The sequence below is a fragment of the Moschus berezovskii genome, chromosome 10 (genome assembly GCF_049115385.1).
Source record: "Moschus berezovskii isolate FMDL1 chromosome 10, NW_MosBer_1.0, whole genome shotgun sequence".
NCBI classification, from domain to species: Eukaryota; Metazoa; Chordata; class Mammalia; order Artiodactyla; family Moschidae; genus Moschus; species Moschus berezovskii.
The window spans coordinates 93,783,853-93,804,448 of NC_142469.1; the positions used below are offsets into that span (position 1 = coordinate 93,783,853).

Sequence of the window (20,596 nt, forward strand, 5' to 3'; positions counted from 1 at the left end):
AAAGAGCCTCTTGGTGAAAGAGGAGAGTGAAAAAGTTGGCTTAAAGCTCAACATTCAGAAAACCATGGCATCTGTTCCCATCACTTCATGGGAAATAGATGGGGAAACAGTGGCTAACTTTATTTTTTGGGGGCTCCAAAATCACTGCAGATGGTGATTGCAGCCATGAAATTAAAAGACATTACTCCTTGGAAGGAAACCTAGACAGCATATTAAGAAGCAGAGACATTACTTTGCCAACAAAGGTCCGTCTAGTCAAGGCTATGGTTTTTCCATTGGTCATGTATGGATGTGAGAGTTGGACTATAAAGAAAGCTGAGCGCCAAAGAATTGATGCTTTTGAACTGTGGTATTGGAGAAGACTCTTGAGACTCCCTTGAACTGCAAGGAGATCCAACCAGTCCCTTCTAAAGGAGATCAATCCTGGGTGTTCATTGGAAGGACTGATGTTGAAGCTTGACTGATGTTGATACTTTGGCCACCTGATGTGAAGAGCTGACTCATTTGAAAAGACCCTGATGCTGGGAGGGATTGGGGGCAGGAGGAGAAGGGGATGACAGAGGATGAGATGGTTGGATGGCATCACCGACTCGATGGACATGGGTTTGGGTGGACTCCAGGAGTTGGTGATGGACAGGGAGGCCTGGCGTGCTGTGATTCATGGGGTCGCAAAGAGTCAGACACGACTGAGCAACTGAAGTGAACTGAGAATAACATTTAATTTATTCATTAATAAGATTTTGATACTGAAGCGGAACACTTTGACTGTCAGGTTTAAATTATGTAAATCTAAGTAATTTATATAAGGTATATTACCAATTACTCCTTTTTTAAAAGTTGGATCTCTGGGAATTTAGCTTTGCTCCGTCATTTACTTTGTATGGTACCTCCTGGTTAGGAGCAGGCGACTTGACTCTTTTACATGTCTGTATAGTCACCTCATGTGATGAGTTGACTCACTGGAAAAGACTCTGATGCTAGGAAAGGTTGGGGGCAGGAGGAGAAGGGGACGACAGAGAATGAGATGACTGGATGGCATCACCGACTCTGTGGACATGAGTTTGAGTGAACTCTGGGAGTTTGTGATGGACAGGGAGGCCTGGCGTGTTGTGATTCATGGGGTCGCGGAGAGTCGGACACGACTGAGCGACTGAACTGAACTGAATAGTCATCGTTTGGGCGTTTTGTTTGTTTTTTAATCTTTTATCAAGGTTTGCTAAAAAGTAACACATCTCATCTAAATCTGTAACTTCAGTGGTAGTATAGTAATGTTTACCCCATCCCCTCCACTCTCAGGTCTCCCCATTTCCCCTAGAGTTAGAATTGCAAGAGCTTTGCTGTTTTATTGGACTTGATGGAAAGCCAGCTTTTAGTCATACGTGATTAATATTCTATAGCTCTTTTATTAGCAACACACACACTTTTCTTCCCGAAAGACCAGTTTGGAAAGGACCTTGGTGATATAATCCACCCCTCATAATCTATTAACTGGCTCAGCTGATAGTATTTACAGGGATTAGTAATATAAATATTGAATATGGATTTAAGCAAAAACTATGAAATAAGTAATTGGGCAGATGGACATAGGAGTAGAGAAGGATGGTTATATTATGGCATGAGAACTAAGTTACAGAGCTCACTCTTCATCTTCCATAGTAGGAAATCCATAGAAAATGTGTAAAATTGAAAAAGTCAAGAAATAGTCCTATAAATCATCTTGTCTAGGAATGTGAAGAAACAGCTTAGTGTCGAAACTGGAATATGAACTAGCATAAAAGAGGAGAGGCATGAGGCAGGGAAACTGCTGGTTTCCCCAGTAAACTTTGTAATACTGTTTGGCTTTTAAAAACTATGTACGTATGTTCTTCTTTAAATTTTTATTTAAATTTTTCATTATAGGGTAGGTTAAAAAATTAAGATATCTTACAATCAAATTTTGTATATAATGTTTAGTATTGGGGCTGGAAGGAACATTGGCCTTTTAGGGAAAAATTAATAATGACTCTAATTTTCATATAAAGTATAACCAAGAATATTTTTGTTTGTGTATTCCTAAATTATATGGTAGGATTGTCTCGTCTACACTGGTTAATTAATGCCAGCACCAAAGATGCCTCTCAGATGTTTATCTTCAGCCCAGAACTCTGAGCTCCAGGTCCATATATCCCAGCTCCCTCTGTGATATCACTGTTTTGAGGTTGTAAAGGTATCCTAGACTCATTATGTTCAAAACTAAACTTTCTTTTGTTTTCTTGGACCTTTTCTAGTTTGTTCCTTAATTTATAGATGGGACCACCATCTGAACAAATAAGAAAGCAACCTTTACACCTCTTTCTTTACCCCAATATCTAATCCATCTCCAAGTTCTATTAAATTTTACTTCCTTATTATCCCTTCAGTTTTTCCTTCTATTCGGTGTTCATTGCTGTCTCTACAGTTACACGGTATTAACTATTTCTTAGCTAGTTCAGTTCAGTAGCTCAGTCGTGTTCAACTTTGCGACCCCATGAACTGCAGCATGCCAGGACTCCCTGTCCATCAACAACTCCCGGAGCTTACTCAAATTCATGTCCATTGAGTCAGTGATACCATCCAACCATCTCATCCTGTCGTCCCCTTCTCCTCCTGCCTTCTTAGCTAGACTAAAGCATTTTTCTAACTGGTCTTCTCATCTTTTGCCATTTTCTCCATACTGAAGCTGTTCTTCACACGTACATGATTTCTTGATCATGTCACCTTTCCTGCCTCTGAGCTTAAATCTTTCAGTTTCTTCTCATTACCCTGAAAATAAAACCTCCAAATTTTAATGGCCTATAAAGGCACTGCATGATTTGGCTCCTACCTTTTTATTGCTGCTGCTATCTGTAGTTTTTCCTAATATACTCCCTTGTAGTCTGTTTCTGAATGATGTGAAAGGGATGAAAAACATTATTGTATCAGCAATGAGATAGACTGAGATAGCAGTCAGCAGATCTGGTCACAGAAGGCAGACAGAAGATAAAATAGTGGGCAAGTTAAAATAGTTATCTAAACTATTAGCTTGTTTTGATGTGTCTTTAATCCAGGAATTTCTGTGACCTGGAGAGCAAGGGTATGGACTCCCAATACTTGTATCTCCAGCACGGTTATCTCCTGTGTACTGCTGCTGCTGCTGCTAAGTCACTTCAGTCCTGTCCGACTCTGTGCGATCCCATAGACAGCAGCCCACCAGGCTCCCCTGTCCCTGGGATTCTCTAGGCAAGAACACCGGAGTGGGTTGCCATTTCCTTCTCCAATGCATGAAAGGGAAAAGGGAAAATGAAGTTGTTCAGCCATGCCCTGCTCTTCACGACCCCATGGACTGCAGCCTACCAGACTCCTCCGTCCATGGGATTCTCCAGGCAAGAGTCCTGGAGTGGGTCGCCAGTCCTTAAATTCGTGGATTGTGAATGGATGATGATAGTCCAATTTTAAATATCCAGTTACCTCATAAATGCTCAAATTTTGTTCAGACCTGTAAGTCCTGTTGCTTTTCTTTGTTGTTGTTTTTTTGTGTATGTGTGATCTGGAGGCTATGGTCTCTTCTTGGGAGTACGGTTAACAGTTACATGTGTTATACTACTCTTACAGTCCTGGAAAAATTCACCATAGTAAACAGTAGTGAAAATGAAGACTTGATAATTATCATAACATGAAGTCTGAGCCATTAACTGATACTTAGTACTCTGCACTGTCATGATATTGAGAGGTTAGAAATAAGTTGCTTACATAACTTGGAAAGGAAATACCACGGCACATTTTTAAATCTTTCCAGTATACTTATGGTTGGGCTTGTAGTGCTGTATATACTCTGCTGGGCTTCCCAGGTGCCTCAGTGGTAAAGAATCCTCCTGCCAATGCAGGAGACGCAGGTTCTATCCCTGGGTCAGGAAGATCCTCTGGTGGAGGAAATGGTAATCCTCTCCAGTATTCTTGCCTGGAAAATTCCATGGACAAGGGAGCCTGGCAGTCTACAGTCCATGCGGTTGCAGAGTCAGACACAACTTAGGGACTGAGCGCAGCACATATACTCTGCTATTATTTAAAATCATTAAGAACTTATTCCTCCCAGATTATTTGAGCTGGCAGCAGGTTAGGTGCTAAAATTTTGCCCCTATTGTTAGAAGCATTCCTGTAAAGCATGATTTCTTTATTCTTTTCTCAGAAGAGCAGTCATTTTGCATCTTAACCATAGAAAACGCATTTCTGTTTATTATTAGAAATAATTTTCCAGATTAAATTGTAGGGTTTTTCTTTCAAAATTAAATAAATACCTGTTTGTTTCAATAGTGTGTTTAGTTGTAAAGCTTATTCACTCACCCACAAGGCTACATTTAAAAATAATCATCTTGCTTTGTTCTTAAAGTTTACTTTTGCTGGATGCAGAATATGGGTTAATTGTTTCTTTTTCCTTTAAGCACTTGAATTTTGTCTTGTAAGTATCTTCTGGCCTTCACTGTTTTTGATGAGAAGTCAGCCTTCATTTAAATTGTTGTTGCCCTTTATTTTATTTCTTTCAGGATTTTCTTTTTCTTTGGTTTTCAGTGACTATTATGCCTATGTGTGATTTCTCTGGCTTTTCCTGTTTAAGACTTGCTAATCTTCTTGATCAAGATCTGTTTGCTTGTTTGTTGTGTTTAAAGCAGACTCTAACCAGTTTTATTATAGAAAATTTCCATGATTAACTTTTAACTAATCTGTTTTGGCATGCTTCTAATGATACCAAATCAGCTGGATCAGTGATAGCCATGGTGCGTCTTCTGGTATTTCCCACACCCTGTGCCCAATTCAACATTATTGCCACTGCAGATGGATACCAGTTTTGGCCGACATGGCGTACTTCTCTGTTTCAGATTTCTTAAACCTGGGCAGTTGTTGATGAGGATGACCAGTTTCACATTGCCTCATCTTACCATTTTCAGAGCCTGCATGTACCCCAACGTGTGCTTGCCACTTTTCATAAGGAGTTGGAATCTTGAGTTGATACAGAGTCTAGGGTTGAGTGATTTAGGCAACTTTATTGTCTTCTTGTGACCACCAGCTTCCTGATTTAAGTGTGAGGTGTCTCCCAACCAAGAACAACCTCCAGGATGGCCAGGGAGCCAGTCAGGTTCTTCTTGATGTGTAAATTTAGATCTTTTACTAACTTGGGGACGTTTTTAGACACTCCTTCATTAAATACTTTTTCTATCCCATTCTCTGTCCCCTTTCCTTCTGGAATTCCAGTTACAAGTGTGTTAAGAGTCACTCATTCTTTCTCACAGGTCCCTGGGGTAGGTTCATTTCCCTGCCTCAGTCATTTTTTTCCCTCCATCCTTCATGTTCTAATGATTTCTACTGCTGTGTCTTCAAGTTCACTGACTCTTTTGTCATTTCCAATTTGTGATTAAACCTAGCCAGTGAATTTTATTTCAGACATTTTATTTTTCACTTCTTGAATTTGCATTTCTTTTATAGTTTTTGTTTTTGTTTTTTGCCTTGACTGAGAAATCAGAGCATATTGGCCCTTATATTCCTGAACATAGTTAAAATAGCTGCTTTAAAATCCTTAGGTGCTAATTCTAGCATTTGGGTCATCTTGGGCTTGGTCTCCCTCAGTTGCCTTTCTCTTGACAGTGGGTCAGTTTTTCCTGTTTCTTATGTGTAATAATCTTGATTATAACTTGGATGTTATGAATGACACATTGTAGAGACTGAAGTCTATTGTGTTCCTTTAGAATGTGTTGATGTTTGGTTAGTGGTTTGCATGCTTGCTTGTTTGTTTTAGTAGGCAGTTAACTTGGCTGAACTTAAACTACAAACTGAAACCTCAGTTCTGTTACTTTAACCTTAGCCTGATTGCTTGGAATCTCAGGTCTGTATAGTTTGGGAACCAGCGATATGTGTAGATATTATACACAGAATTCGGTGTTCTCTCCTTTTGGTGATTTACCCGCTAGGTTTTCAGCTGTTGTGGTCATGCCAAAATCTGTCCTTTGGTTCATTAAGCGAATTAGACTGAAGATTTACTTGTTTGGGCTTTTGCTGTGGAAAAACAACTGGGATGTGCTGTCTGGCTAAAAGCCATTTTAAAAATGGAAAGTCACCCCATGTTGTCTACTTCTTCCAACTACTGACTCGCTTCTCCTCCTCCCAACCCCCAGCACCACCACTCCCACTTTGCTGTTTCCGCCTTCAAGCTCTTCATATTTTGTTTAGTTACAGAAGTTACTTGTGAGAGCATCAGTCCAGTAGGTGCTACTTTGCCATTTCAGGAAGTGGAATCCCTAAAATACAATTGTGCATTTGAACAATATTCTTGTTAGTATATTTGATAGTCATATAAGAGTTTTTTTCAAAGAACTTCAGAGATTTCTGTATATGTGTTAATAATAGAATGAGTTGAAATTTATTTTTATCCTCTTTTAAATAAAAAAGGTTGTCCTGAATTAGACTGAGGATTTATTTATTTGCCTCTCCTTCAAATTATAATTTCCAAATCTAGATTACTTGAAATGCATTTTAGAAACAAAATACATGAGGAAACCATACAGTAAAACCTTTATTTCATCCAAGAAATGTTACATCTTGGACCTAGGTCCTGGGAATCCAACTGTAAACTTCGAAGTTCTTGATCCTGTGGAGCTAATGCTTTAAGGACAGGCAGATAGGTAGATATGTCAGTATTGATAAAATGCTATGAAATAAAAACAAGGTATGAAGATGTGACCCGGAGGGAGAGGAGAGAAGTGTGGCAATATTTTAGGTAGAGAGATTGGTCAAGGAAGCAGTCTGATCAGAGATCTTGGTGAAGTGTGAGCTGCTGCTGCTAAGTCACTTCAGTCGTGTCCGACTCTGTGTGACCCCATAGATGGAAGCCCACCAGGCTCCCCTGTCCCTGGGATTCTCCAGGCAAGAACACCGGAGCGGGCTGCCATTTCCTTCTCCAGTGTGTGAAAGTGAAAAGTGAAAGTGAAGTTGCTCAGTCGCGTCCGACCCTTAGCGACCCCATGGACTGCAGCCTACCAGGCTCCTCCATCCATGGGATTTTCTAGGCAAGAGTACTGGAGTGGCTTGCCATTGCCTTCTCCGGTGAAGTGTGAGAGAGCCATGCAAATATCTGAGGGAAAAGGGTTCCAAGCAAAAGGGGCCACAAGTCTAAAAGCCCCAAGGGAGGAATGAGGTTAGCTTCTCTTTGAGAGATAGCCAGTGTGAGGGAACTCAGTGTGGAACTGAGGGAACAGTGGTAGGAGATGAAGTCCCAGGTGGTAGTTAGCCAGGGGTCTTGTGTTACAGGGTTTTGTGCTGGGGAAATGATTGTTCTGATCTACTTTTCACAAGGATCACTCTTCAGTGGAGTATGAGGTAGGGGAGGAGCAAAGAGTTAAGCAGGGAGGAGACCTTGGCAGTAGCAGTCTAGGTGAGCCGTGATCATGGCTTGAATAAGAGCAGTAATAGAGGTGGGAAAATGTGATCAAATTCAGAATAATTCTTTTGCAGATAACAGCCAGCAAAACTTGATGATAGATTAGATATGGCATGTGAGAAGGACCAACTGAGTGACTGATGGTACCGTATATGGAGATGAAAGAGACTGGGAAAGATTTGGTCTGGGTAGGGGAAATTAAGAGTTCAATTTTGGACATACTAACTTTGAAGTGAATTTTAGATATCCAGACTTAGATATGAAGAAAGCAGCTGGTCATGTAGCCTGGAACTCAAGGGAGAAAGAGCTCCCTTGGAGTTGGGCATAGAGATTTGTAAAGCCTCTGTTTAAAGTAGTGTGTTTGGTTGAGATTACCTTGACAAGGAACATAGGTGTAATCGAAAAGAAACCCTAGGTCTGAACTGCATAACTCATCAATGTTTAGATGTCCAGAGGAGGATCTGCAAGGAACTGCCAGTGGGTGGGTAGAAATCCAGAAGAGTATAAATCTCAGAAGCCAAGTGAGGAAATTGTTTAGAGAAGGAGGGAGTGGTTGACTGGTGTATAAACTGAAGAGAGATCTAGTGAGATGAGGCCTGAGGAGTGACGTTAAGTTTAACAATCTGAAGATCCTGGGCAACTTTGATAAGTAGTTTCAGTGGAGAAAAACTATGAAAACCTGACTTGGTAGATTTTAAAGTGATAAGAGGGAGGAAATGAAGACAAAGTATAAACCATCCTTTCAAGGAGTTTAGCCTGAAAGAGGGAATGGGCAGATAAATGAGTTAGTTGATAGCTGGAGTGAAGTCCAGAGAGACTTTCTCAAGATGAGCAATGCTATATAGCGTGTTTACTGTCCCTTATATTATGTTTAAATATCATTTACTAATTTCCAGTACTCTTCGTTTCTCTTGCAACCCATTTGTAGAAATATTACATTGGTTGCTAAAATATTGTGTGTGTGTATTTGGGAAATAGATTTGGGAAATCTGTAATGCAAATAATTTGGTTTGGCATTGTTTTTACCTAGGTGATGTAACTAAGCTGAAGTCACACAGACAAAAGAATTAGGGAGAAATTAACCAAATGATGATAAAAAGTTTGAAAGTCTTTACCAAACATGGTATCTAAATGAGCTTTTATCCTATTGAGGATTCAGGAGTTCTGTCATAACGAAAATTACTCAAAAGTGTTTTAATATCTACTGTTAACTGTCTACAGAGTACTAGGTGTGCAGTAAGGGACATGAGAAACCAGTTTCTGTATTCATGGAGTTTATAGGCTTGTATTTAAGCTTATGAAAAGAGAAATATTACAGATAAGAAATTTGTTTTAAAGAGATTGTCTTATTGTTAAATTTATTCTAAAATGAATTGTATTTTAATTATTGTGCAAATAGTATGATTTTAAATATTTTAATATGTTACATAGGTTTAATATATTTATATGCTATTTATATCCCAAAGAGGCTTTAAGATTAAACATGGTTTATGTTAAGAATGTTAGGGATATAAATAAATTTGGTATTTCTCAACTTGGACCATACATTAGAATCACTTGGGGAGCTTTTAAAAATCCATATGCTCATGTTGCTCCCAACCAGTCAAATCAGAACCTCTGGGGTTGCGGCTCAAGCATTAGTATTTTAAAATACTGATTTAATAGAGACAGAGGGAATAAAATGCTACCAAGTCCCTGAGAATGAATTGATTACACATTTAAGGATTAAGTACATGTGAAAATTAAGACAAAATATCAAATGTTTTTTGATTTATAGATCATTTTTAGATAAAGCATGCAAAGCTATTTGTAGAATCAAACTTTTTTAGGATCCAAAGTTTAAAAAATTTTAGTAGAATAAATAAGATTATTTCCTTAGGGTGTTCTCTGATAATTAAGAAAAAAATCAGTGATGTTACTCATTTTTTCCCTTTTAAAACAACCTTGACAATAATTTCTTATTTGAATGCCTTTAGACACATCCATCGGAGAAGGCAATGGCAAGCGACTCCAGTACTCTTGCCTAGAAAATATCATGGATGGAGGAGCCTGGTAGGCTGCAGTCCGTGGGGTCACTAAGGGTCGGACACGACTGAGCGACTTCACTTTCACTTTTCACTTTCACACATTGGCGAAGGAAATGGCAACCCACTCCAGTGTTCTTGCCTGGAGAATCCCAAGGATGGGGGAGCCTCGTGGGCTTCCGTCTATGGGGTCGTACAGAGTCGGACACAATTGAAGTGACTTAGCAGCAGCAGCAGCAGCAGACACATCCATTATAAAGCATACACAAATACATAGGAATTAGAAAATTTTAAAGTTTGCCATCAGTAGTTATAAACTGATAAGACAGTATAACTATACTGGAAGCATTATAAGATTAAATATTTTTATAATTTATACTAAATGTTAGATACTAAAGCACATACCCTTTTGTATTAAAATTTTAAATCCATGATAATATTAATTCTATAACAGCTCTCATTAAAATTTTTTTTCTTTCTTTCACAGAAAATGCTTGGACAGAAGAGATGAGTACTATTTCCACTAAGGCCTAGAATTGCCTATTGTACAAATAGTCCTGATCAGGCAATATACGAATGGCCCAAGGAAGCCACCAAATTGATTTTCAGGTTTTGCATGACCTGCGACAAAAATTCCCTGAAGTACCTGAAGTTGTTGTATCCAGGTGCATGTTACAGGTCAGTGTTTAATGATTTCTGAATTTATTAATAACTTGGTACTTTTTTAAACATTGGAAGAAAACACTTTTATCTTCTTTGGCATTAGTGCAGTGTGATGGAGAGATGAGCTTTGATGTCTGATAGTCATTTAGCCTTTAGCAAGTTCTAGGCTGTTTCCCATCTGTCATATGGATAATACCTGCCTTGTAAAGTAGATGTGAGGATTAAGTGAGATATTATATAAAGCATTAATATATGGTGCACATTTACGATGAGCTTGCTTGACTCCTCCCTTACCCCATTTTGCCAGGAGAACTTTTAAAAAATTCCAGGTCTTCCACTACATACGAAAAATGAGAAAATTGTTAAATAAGGAATCAGGAAACTTGGGATCTAATCCTAAATGGCACCCTAAGCATATTTGACAAGTAGTATGCCTCCTTTTGTCCTTTAGTTTTCTTATCTGTAAAATGGAGGTATTTGACTAGACAATGCCTGAAGTCCCAGTTCTAAAGAAAAAAGTTTATTCTTATATTTTTTTAATTTACTCTGTAAGTTTTCCATTTAATGTCACTCTCTAATACATTTTTAGAGTTTTCTTAATACATTCAATTTTAGAAATGCATAATTCTAAATATTTCTTGATAGTGTACCTTCTCATTTGATTAAACTGGAAATCTGTCAAAAAGTTTTTCAGCTTGTTCAGATGGAGATTTAAAAATGGTGATTGGGGCTTAGATATATTTACTCTTATTGAATGATTTTTAAGGTTTTAAATTATATGAAACTTGGAAAGGCTCAATATCCGTATTTGGTATCAAGTAACTCCATTTTGTTCACACTCTGTCGCCTGTTCTCCATACACTTAATTAGTCTCCATACACTTAACTAGTCTCCATACACTTAACTAGTCTCCATACACTTAACTAGTCTGCCACCTTTGGTCTGACCCAGTTTTCGTCTTTATCTAGTCTGTCCTTCTCACTCCTGCTAGAAATATCCTTTTAAATTCAGATTCTATCGTATATTTACCTGCTTAAAAGCCGCAGGGTTGTTACTCAGACCGTTCAGAGTAAAGCTGATAAACCTCGATGAGGGCTTACTAAATCTGCGATCGAAGATCCTGCCGCCTTCTGCAGCGTGACCTCTTGCCTAGTCCTTCCTCCCTCATACCCTTTGCCTTAATCATCCTCAGCTAGTTGGAATTCTCCAAATACGTCTGGCTCTTTCTGTGGTACATTATTTAAAAGCATATGTTTTGAGTTAATAGTACTGTATTGTATATTTGAAATTTGCTAAAGAGCAGATCTTGAGTATTCTTACTCCAAAAAAAAATTGAAGAAAGAAAAAATTGGCTGTGTGGAGTAGTAGGTGTGTTAATTGTGGTGGTCATTTCACAACGTCTATGTATATTAAATCCTCCCACTGTAACCTTTAAAAAGAATCGTGTTGTCCAACCTAAATATATACAGTTTTCATTTATCCATCATACCTCAGGTAAAGCTAAGGGGAAATAAATAAATTTCAAATTTTTAATAGTAACAAATAGCGTATGTTTTGTGAGTAAAAGAGACTTGAATTCAATATTTGACAGTTAATAGCAGCAATTGAATTAACTTATCTGACCCTCATTTTCCTCAAGTGTACAATAGAAACTTTAAAAAAAACTTCACAGAGAATTAAATGTGATGATGCAGGAAAGCAGCTAGTAGGATAACTGATTCATAATGAGTGCTCAAGTAACGTTAGCAGTCATTATGAATAATAGTAATAATACTGGTATGCCCATAAGGAATATTTGGTGAGTGAATCAATAGCTCATATTTGTTGATATCAGATGTGTAATGAAAATGAAAGAGGAAGGGTAATAAAAATGGAGTCAAAAACTAAAGAAAGTCTGAAAAGGAGCAGCAACAGTGAGGGGACAGTATCTTCTCCTACAACTCAGGTTCAGTTCAGTTCAGTCGCTCAGTCATGTTCAACTCTTTGCAACCCCATGGACTGCAGAAAACTAGGCCTCCCTGTCCATCACCAACTCCCAGAGTTTACTCAAACTCATGTCCATTGAGTCAGTGATGCCATCCAACCATCTCATCCTCTGTCGTCCCTTTCTCCTCCTGACTTCAATATTTCCCAGCATCAGGGTCTTTTCAAATGAGTCAGTTCTTCTCATCAGGTGGCCAAAATCTTGGAGTTTCAGCTTCAGCATCAGTCCTTCCAATGAATATTTAGGACTGATTTCCTTTAGGATGGACTAGTGGGATCTCCTTATAGTCCAAGGGTCTCTCAAGAGTCTTCTCCAACACCACAGTTCAAAAGCATCAGTTCTTCGGCACTCAGCTTTCCTTATGGTCCAACTCTCACATCCATACATGACTACTGGAAAAACCATAGCTTTGACTAGACGGACCTTTGTAGGCAAAGTAATGTCTGCTCTATAATATGCTGTCTCAGTTCAGTTAAGTCACTCAGTTGTGTCCGACTCTTTGCGACCCCATGTATCACAGCACGCCAGGCCTCCCTGTCCATCACCAACTCCCGGAGTTCACTCAAACTCATGTCCATCGAGTCGGTGATGCCATCCAACCATCTCATTCTCTGTCGTCCCTTTCTCCTCCCACCCCCAATCCCTCCCAGCATCAGAGTCTTTTCCAGTGAGTCAACTCGTCGCATGAGGTGGCCAAAGTATTGGAGTTTCAGCCTTAGCATCAGTCCTTCCAATGAACACCCAGGATTGATCTCCTCTAGAATGGACTGGTTGGATCTCCTTGCAGTCCAAGGGACTCTCAGGAGTCTTCTCCGGCACCACAGTTCAAAAGCATCAATTCTTCGGCAATCAGCTTCGGCAGTCAGTCCAACTCTCACATCCATACATGACCACGGGAAAAACCATAGCCTTGACTAGACAGACCTTGGTTGGCAAAGTAATGTCTCTGCTTTTTAATATGCTATCTAGGCTGGTCGTAACTTTCCTTCCAAGGAGTAAGCGTCTTTTAATTTCATGGCTGCAGTCAGCATCCACAGTGATTTTGGAGCCCAAAAAAATAAAGTCTGACACTGTTTCCACTGTTTCCCCATCTATTTCCCATGAAGTGATGGGACCAGATGCCATGATCTTAGTTTTCTGAATGTTGAGCTTCAAGCCAACTTTTTCACTCTCTTTCACTTTCATCAAGAGGCTCTTTAGTTCTTCTTCACTTTCTGCCATAAGGCTGGTGTCATCTGCATATCTGAGGTTATCGATATTTCTCCTGGAAATCTTGATTCCAGCTTGTGCTTCCTCCAGCCCAGCGTTTCTCATGATGTACTCTGTATATAAGTTAAATAAGCAGGGTGACAATATACAGCCTTGAGATACTCCTTTTCCTATCTGGAACCAGTCTGTTGTTCCATGTCCAGTTCTAACTGTTGCTTCCTGACCTGCATACAGGTTTCTCAATATTCGTGCCATGAACAGTATGAAAAGGCAAAAGGGTAGGACACTCAAAGATGAACTCCCCAGGTCAGCAGTGCCCAATATGCTACTGGATATCAATGGAGAAATAACTCCAGAAAGAATGAAGAGACGGAGCCAAGGCAAAAACAACACCCAGTTGTGGATGTAACTGGCAATGAAAGTGAAGTCCGATGCTTTAAAGAGCAGTAGGAACCTGGAATGTTAGGTCCATGAACCAAGGCAAGTTGGAAGTAGTCAGACAGGAGATGGCAAGAGTGAACATCAACATTTTAGGAATCAACAAACTAAAATGGACTGGAATGGATGGATTTAACTCAGATGACCATTCCATCTACTACTGTGGGCAAGAATCCGGGATCTTAGAAGAAATGGAGTAGCCATCATAGTCAACAAAAGAGTCTGAAATGCAGTTCTTGGATGAAGTCTCAAAAAGGACAGAATGATCTCTGTTCGTTTCCAAGGCAAACCATTCAATGTCACCGTAATCCAACTCTATGCCCCAACCAGCAATGCTGACAAAGCTGAAGTTGAACAGTTGTATGAAGACCTACAAGACCTTCTAGAACTAACACCCAAAAAAGATGTCCTTTTCATTAAGGGGACAAATTTAGACAATTTCATTAAGGCAAATTTGGCCTCGGAGTACAGATTGAAGCAGGGCAAAGGCTAATAGAGTTTTGCCAAGATAACACACTGGTCATAGCAAACACCTTCTTCCAACAACACAAAAGAAGACTCTACAAATGGACATCACCAGATGGTCAGTACCGAAATCAGATTGATTATATTCTTTGCATCCAAAGATGGAGGAGCTCTATACAGTCAACAAAAACAAGACCAGGAGCTGACTGTGGCTCAGACCAGGAACTTCTTATTGCCAAATTCAGGCTTAAATTGAAGAAAGGAGGGAAAACCACTAGACCATTCAGGTATGACCTAAATCAAATCCCTTATGATTATACAGTGGAAGTGAGAAATAGATTCAAGGGATTAGATCTAATAGAGTACCTGAAGAACTGTGAATGGAGGTTCATGACATTGTACAGGAGACAGGGATCGAGACTGTCCCCAAGAAAAAGTAGTGCAAAAAGGCAAATGGCTGTCTGGGGAGGCCTTGCAATAGCTGTGAAAAGAAGAGAAAGGCAACAGAGAAAAAGATATACCCATTTGAATGCAGAGTTCCGAAGAATACCAAGGAGAGATAAGATAGCCTTCCTCAGCAATCAGTGCAAAGAAATAGAGGAAAACAAAGGAATGGGAAAGACTAGATAGCTCTTCAAAAAATTCAAGATACCAAAGGAACATTTCATGCAAAGCTTGGCACAATAAAGGACAGAAATGGTATGGACCTAACAGAAGCAGAAGATATTAAGAAGAGGTGGCAAGAATACACAGAGCTGTACAACTCGGGTACTTCTTCCTAATCTTTTAAATCACGTTCTCTGATAAGACGATATTGAGAATGTTCCCTGAATCATTGAAAAATAAAAAAATGCTCTATTCTTCAAGAAGATTGTGTAAGATTTGCTACTGAAAGAACTGTCCAGAATGTGGAGGGAGGGAGGAGAGAGAAACTCTTGAAGTATTATCTTCAGGGTGTATTAAGTTAAATAAAATGCAGAGTATATATAGATGTATATAAATACATCTATAAATAAATGTACATATGTATATATATTTGCCCCCGTTTGCATGACGAAATACTGGAAGGATTAAAAACGAAATAAAAGATGGTTTATCCATGGTGGGCGAGAAGGAACAGGCCAGATGAGAGGAAACTTCTCAATGTGTATCTTTTAGTGTTGTTTTGATCTTTGTAAATAAATTACCTATTTTTTAATGAGATAAAATAAGTAAACAGGTTTTTAACTACCAAAATATAACAGAAAATAAATAATTTAGAATTTATTTTGGGCATTCAGTAGTGTCAACTTCAATATGTTAGTCTGGTTTTATGAAAACAAAATTGTATGACATGCTTCCCAATACCCAGCTCTTTCAAACTGAGTTGATAATCTTTCTGGGCATTCAAGCAATATGTCTTCTAGCTGATATAACAAAAATGTGACAGATGAGGGATGGGGAGGATTCCTCTAGAGATACAACTAGGATGTGAATCTTCCCAAATTTAGAAAGTTACTTTTAAACTGTCACAGCAAATAAACTACCTCTAAATGTAGTATAAACAGCTCTTATTATTATTTTTTTTTAAGTCGCTCAGTCATGTCCGACTCTTTGCGACCCCGTGGATTGTGTAGCCTACCAGGCTTCTCCGTCCATCGGATTCTCCAGGCAAGAATACTGGAGTGGGTTACCATTTCCTTCTCCAGAGAATCTTCCCGACCCAGGGATCGAACCTGGGTCTTCCGCATTGGAGGCAGATGCTTTAACCTCTGAGCCAGCAGGAAGCCCAGTTAGTATAAACAGCTCTTATTTAGTGACAGCCTTTCTTTTGGGCCTTGGCATAGTCAATGAAGCAGAAATAGATGTTTTTCTGGAACTCTCTTGCTTTCTCCATGATCCAGCGGATGTTGGCAATTTGATCTCTGGTGCCTCTGCCTTTTCTAAAACCTGCTTGAACATCTGGAAGTTCATGATTCACATATTGCTGAAGCCTAGCTTGGAGAATTTTGAGCATGACTTTACTAGCGTGTGAGATGAGTGCAATTGTGCAGTAGTTTGAGCATTCTTTGGCATTCCCTTTCTTTGGGATTGGAATGAAGACTGACCTTTTCCAGTCCTGTGGCCACTGCTGAGTTTTCCAAATTTGCTGGCATATTGAGTGCAGCACTTTCACAGCATCATCTTTCAGGATTTGAAATAGCTCAATTGGAATTCCATCACCTCCACTAGCTTTGTTCGTCATGATGCTCTCTAAGGCCCACTTGACTTCACATTCCAAGATGTCTGGTTCCAGGTGAGTGATCACGCCATCATGATTATCTTCATCGTGAAGATCTTTTTTGTACAGTTCTTCTGTGTATTCTTGCCACCTCTTCTTAATATCTTCTGCTTCTGTTAGGTCCATACCATTTCTGTCCTTTATCGAGCCCATCTTTGCATGAAATGTTCCCTTGATATCTCTAATTTTCTTGAAAAGATCTCTTGTTTTTCCTATTCTGTTCTTTTCCTCTATTTCTTTGCATTGATCACTGAGGAAGGCTTTCTTATCTCTCCTTGCTATTCTTTGGAACTCTGCATTCAGATGCTTATATCTTTCCTTTCCTCCTTTACTGTTCGCTTTTCTTCTTTTCACAGCTATTTGTAAGGCCTCCTCAGATAGCCATTTTGCTTTTTTGCATTTCTTTTTCATGGGGATGGTCTTGATCCCTGTCTCCTGTACAATGTCACAAACCTCCGTCCAGAGTTCATCAGGCACTGTATCTATCAGATCTAGACCCTTAAATCTATTTCTCACTTCCACTGTATAATCATAAGGGATTTGATTTAGGTCATTTCTGAATGGTCTAGTGGTTTTCCCTACTTTCTTCAATTTAAGTCTGAATTTGGCAATAAGGAGTTCATGATCTGAGCCACAGTCAGCTCCTGGTCTTGTTTTTGCTAACTGTATAGAGCTTCTCCATCTTTGGCGGCAAAGAATATAATCAGTCTGATTTCGGTATTGACCATCTGGCGATGTCCATGTGTAGAGTCTTCTCTTGTGTTGTTGGAAGAGGGTGTTTGCTATGACCAGTGCGTTCTCTTGGCACAACTCTGTTAGCCTTTGCCCTGCTTCATTTCGTGCTCCAAGGCCAAATTTGCCTGTTACTCCAGGTGTTTCTTGACTTCCTGCTTTTGCATTCCAGTCCCCTATAATGAAAAGGACATCTTTTTTGGGTGTTAGTTCTAAAAGATCTTGTAGGTCTTCATAGAACTGTTCAACTTCAGCTTCTTCAGCATTACTGGTTGGGGCATAGACTTGGATTACTGTAATATTGAATGGTTTGCCTTGGAAACGAACAGAAATCATTCTGTCATTTTTAAAATTGCATCCAAGTACTGCATTTCGGACTCTTTTGTTGACCATGATGGCTACTCCATTTCTTCTAAGGGATTCCTGCCCACAGTAGTAGATATAATGGTCATCTGAGTTAAATTCACCCATTCCAGTCCATTTTAGTTCACTGATTCCTAGAATGTCAATGTTCACTCTTGCCATCTCCTGTTTGACCACTTCCAATTTGCCTTGATTCATGGACCTAACATTCCAGCAATTCTAATATTGCTCATTACAGCATCGGACCTTGATCTAGCATCAGTCACATCCACAACTGAGTATTTGACTGTGTGGATCACAATAAACTGTGGAAAATTCTGAAAGAGATGGGAATACCAGGCCACCTGACCTGCCTCTTGAGAAACCTGTATGCAGGTCAGGAAGCAACAGTTAGAACTGGACATGGAACAACAGACTGGTTCCAAATAGGAAAAGGAGTATGTCAAGGCTGTATATTGTCACCCTGCTTATTTAACTTATATGCATAGTACATCATGAGGAACGCTGGGCTGGAAGAAGCACAAGCTGGAATCAAGATTGCTGGGAGAAATATCAATAACCTCAGATAGGCAGATGACAACACCTTTATGGCAGAAAGTGAAGAGGAACTCAAAGGCCTCTTGATGAAAGTGGAAGAGGAGAGTGAAAAGGTTGGCTTGAAGCTCAACATTCAGAAAACGAAGATCATGGCATCTGGTCCCATCAATTCATGGGGAATAGATGGGGCAACAGTGGAAACCGTGTCAGACTTTATTTTTTGGGGCTCCAAAATCACTGCGGATGCTGATTGCAGCCATGAAATTAAAAGACGCTTATTCCTTGGAAGGAAAGTTATGACCAGCCTAGATAGCATATTAAAAAGCAGAGCCATTACTTTGCCAACCAAGGTCCGTCTAGTCAAGGCTATGGTTTTTCCCGTGGTCATGTATGGATATGAGAGTTGGACTGTGAAGAAAGCTGATCGCCGAAGAATTGATGCTTTTGAACTGTGGTACTGGAGAAGACTCTTGAGAGTCCCTTGGACTGCAAGGAGATCCAACCAGTCCATTCTAGAGGAGATCAATCCTGGGTGTTCATTGGAAGGACTTATGCTAAAGCTGAAACTGCAATACTTTGGCCACCTCATGCGACGAGTTGACTCACTGGAAAAGACTCTGATGCTGGGAGCGATTGTGGGTAGGAAGAGACGAGGACAACAGAGAATGAGGTGGCTGGATGGCATCACCGACTGGATGGATGTGAGTTTGAGTGAACTCCGGGAGTTGGTGATGGACAGGGAGGCCTGGCGTGCTGTGATTCATGGGGTCGCAAAGAGTCAGACACGACTGAGCGACTGAACTGAACTGAACTTTCTTTTGGGAGCTGCTCTCTCTTACTCGGGCTTCCTGGGTGGCGCTAGTGGTAAAGAACCTGCCTGCCAGTGAAGGAGACCTAAGAGACCTGGGTTCGATCCCTGTGTTGGGAAGATCACCTGGAGGAGGAAATGGCAACCGACTCCAGTATTTTTGGCTGGAGAATTTCATGGACAGAGAAGCTTGGCGGTCTACAGTCTGTGGTGTAACAAAGAGTCAGACATCACTGAAGACGCTTGTTCCTTGGAAGAAAAGCTATGTCAAACCTAGACAGTGTATTAAAAAGCAGAGATTCTACTTTACCAACAAAGATCCTTATAATCACAGCTATGATTTTTCCAGTAGTCATGTATGGATGTGAGAGTTGAGCCATAGTGAAGGCTGAGAGCTGAAGAATTGATGCTTTTGAACTGTGATGTTGGAGAAGTCTCTTGAGAGTCCCTTGGACTATAAGGAGATCCAACCAGTCCATCCTAAATGAAATCAACCCTGAATATTCATTGAAAGGACTGATGCTAAAGCTGAGCTCCAGTACTTTGGCCACCTGATGCAAAGAACTGACTCATTGGAAAAGACCCTGATACTGGGAATGATTGAAGTCAGGAAGAAACAAGGACGAGATGATTGGATGGCATCACTGGACTCGATGTACATGAGTTTGAACAAGCGCCGGGAGATGGTGAAGGACAGGGAAACCTGGTGTGCTACAGTCCATGGGGTCACAAAGAGTGAGACGCGACTGATGGACTGAACACCAACTCCCTTTCTCAGTTGGGTAGGCTTCTTTGTCTTTTCTCTGAAGACAAGTATATTATCCTCCTAATATACTGGTTCAGAACTTTTCTAGATAAAAAAATAGTATACAGAATATTAAAAATCAGTAGTTAAAGGATCATGTCACACTGCCACTTTGTATACATGTTCTTAAACATCTTAGGAGAACAGAAGTAGCCGTTTTCTCTTCTCTTCTGACTTTGTTTACTGCTCAGCTCCCTCTTTTTGGAACTACTCACGTCATTTCCTTGTGCTGTAGATTCTCTAAGATAGCTGTTTTCAGCAGGAGTAATTCATATCTTTAACATTCATATTTGGTAACTAAATCAAAACTTAGAATAGTGTACAGATGTTGTGTAGCTGGCACTTTCAGTTTTTTAACTGAAATTTTCACTATTTTTTAATTCTCTTAATGTGACAGTTAAATCTGTAAGTTTAAAATTGCTTTTCTTTTCAAAATAATGCATTAAGTATTACTTGTAAGCCTTAGTAGTTAAGTACTATAGCCGTAATTGAAGTCTTCTCAGATGACCTCCATCCATAAACCTTATCCATATTCCTATTAAAACACCTACCATTGTACGTTATATTTATTTATGTACACATTAATTTCCTCCACTGGACCATGAGATCCTTAAGACAGCAATTATATTCCTTTCTACTTGCCTAATGGGATGCTCAGTAAGTATTGGTTGAAAGAGTGAATGAATCAAAGTATGAGAAGGATGATTATAGTGTATACTTTGACATTGTCTATGCAAGAAACTTGGGGGAAAATGAAAGATGAACTGGAAATAACAATTCAGACTCTCCTGTAATTTTGAAGAGAATGCGGATTTGTATATGTACAAAAAAACAGTGACTTTCAACCTTTTAAAAACTCTCCCCACCTCTTTTGATACACTTAAT

General features: G+C 39.6%; 1 protein-coding gene across 6 annotated transcripts in view; it reads left to right on the forward strand.

The window, feature by feature from the left end:
- TAB2 (TGF-beta activated kinase 1 (MAP3K7) binding protein 2) overlaps window positions 1–20,596 on the forward strand; it is an 88,016-nt gene that overhangs the window by 36,323 nt on the left and 31,097 nt on the right. For 5 of the 6 annotated variants that reach the window (XM_055432804.2, XM_055432806.2, XM_055432803.2 and 2 more), the window contains one exon: window positions 9,935–10,125. The exons of the other annotated variant lie outside the window; for it this stretch is intronic. In XM_055432804.2, the coding sequence (XP_055288779.1) occupies window positions 10,024–10,125 (102 nt within the window). In that variant the 5' untranslated portion in view covers window positions 9,935–10,023. The remainder of the gene's footprint in view (window positions 1–9,934; window positions 10,126–20,596) is intronic. 6 annotated transcript variants of the gene reach the window in all.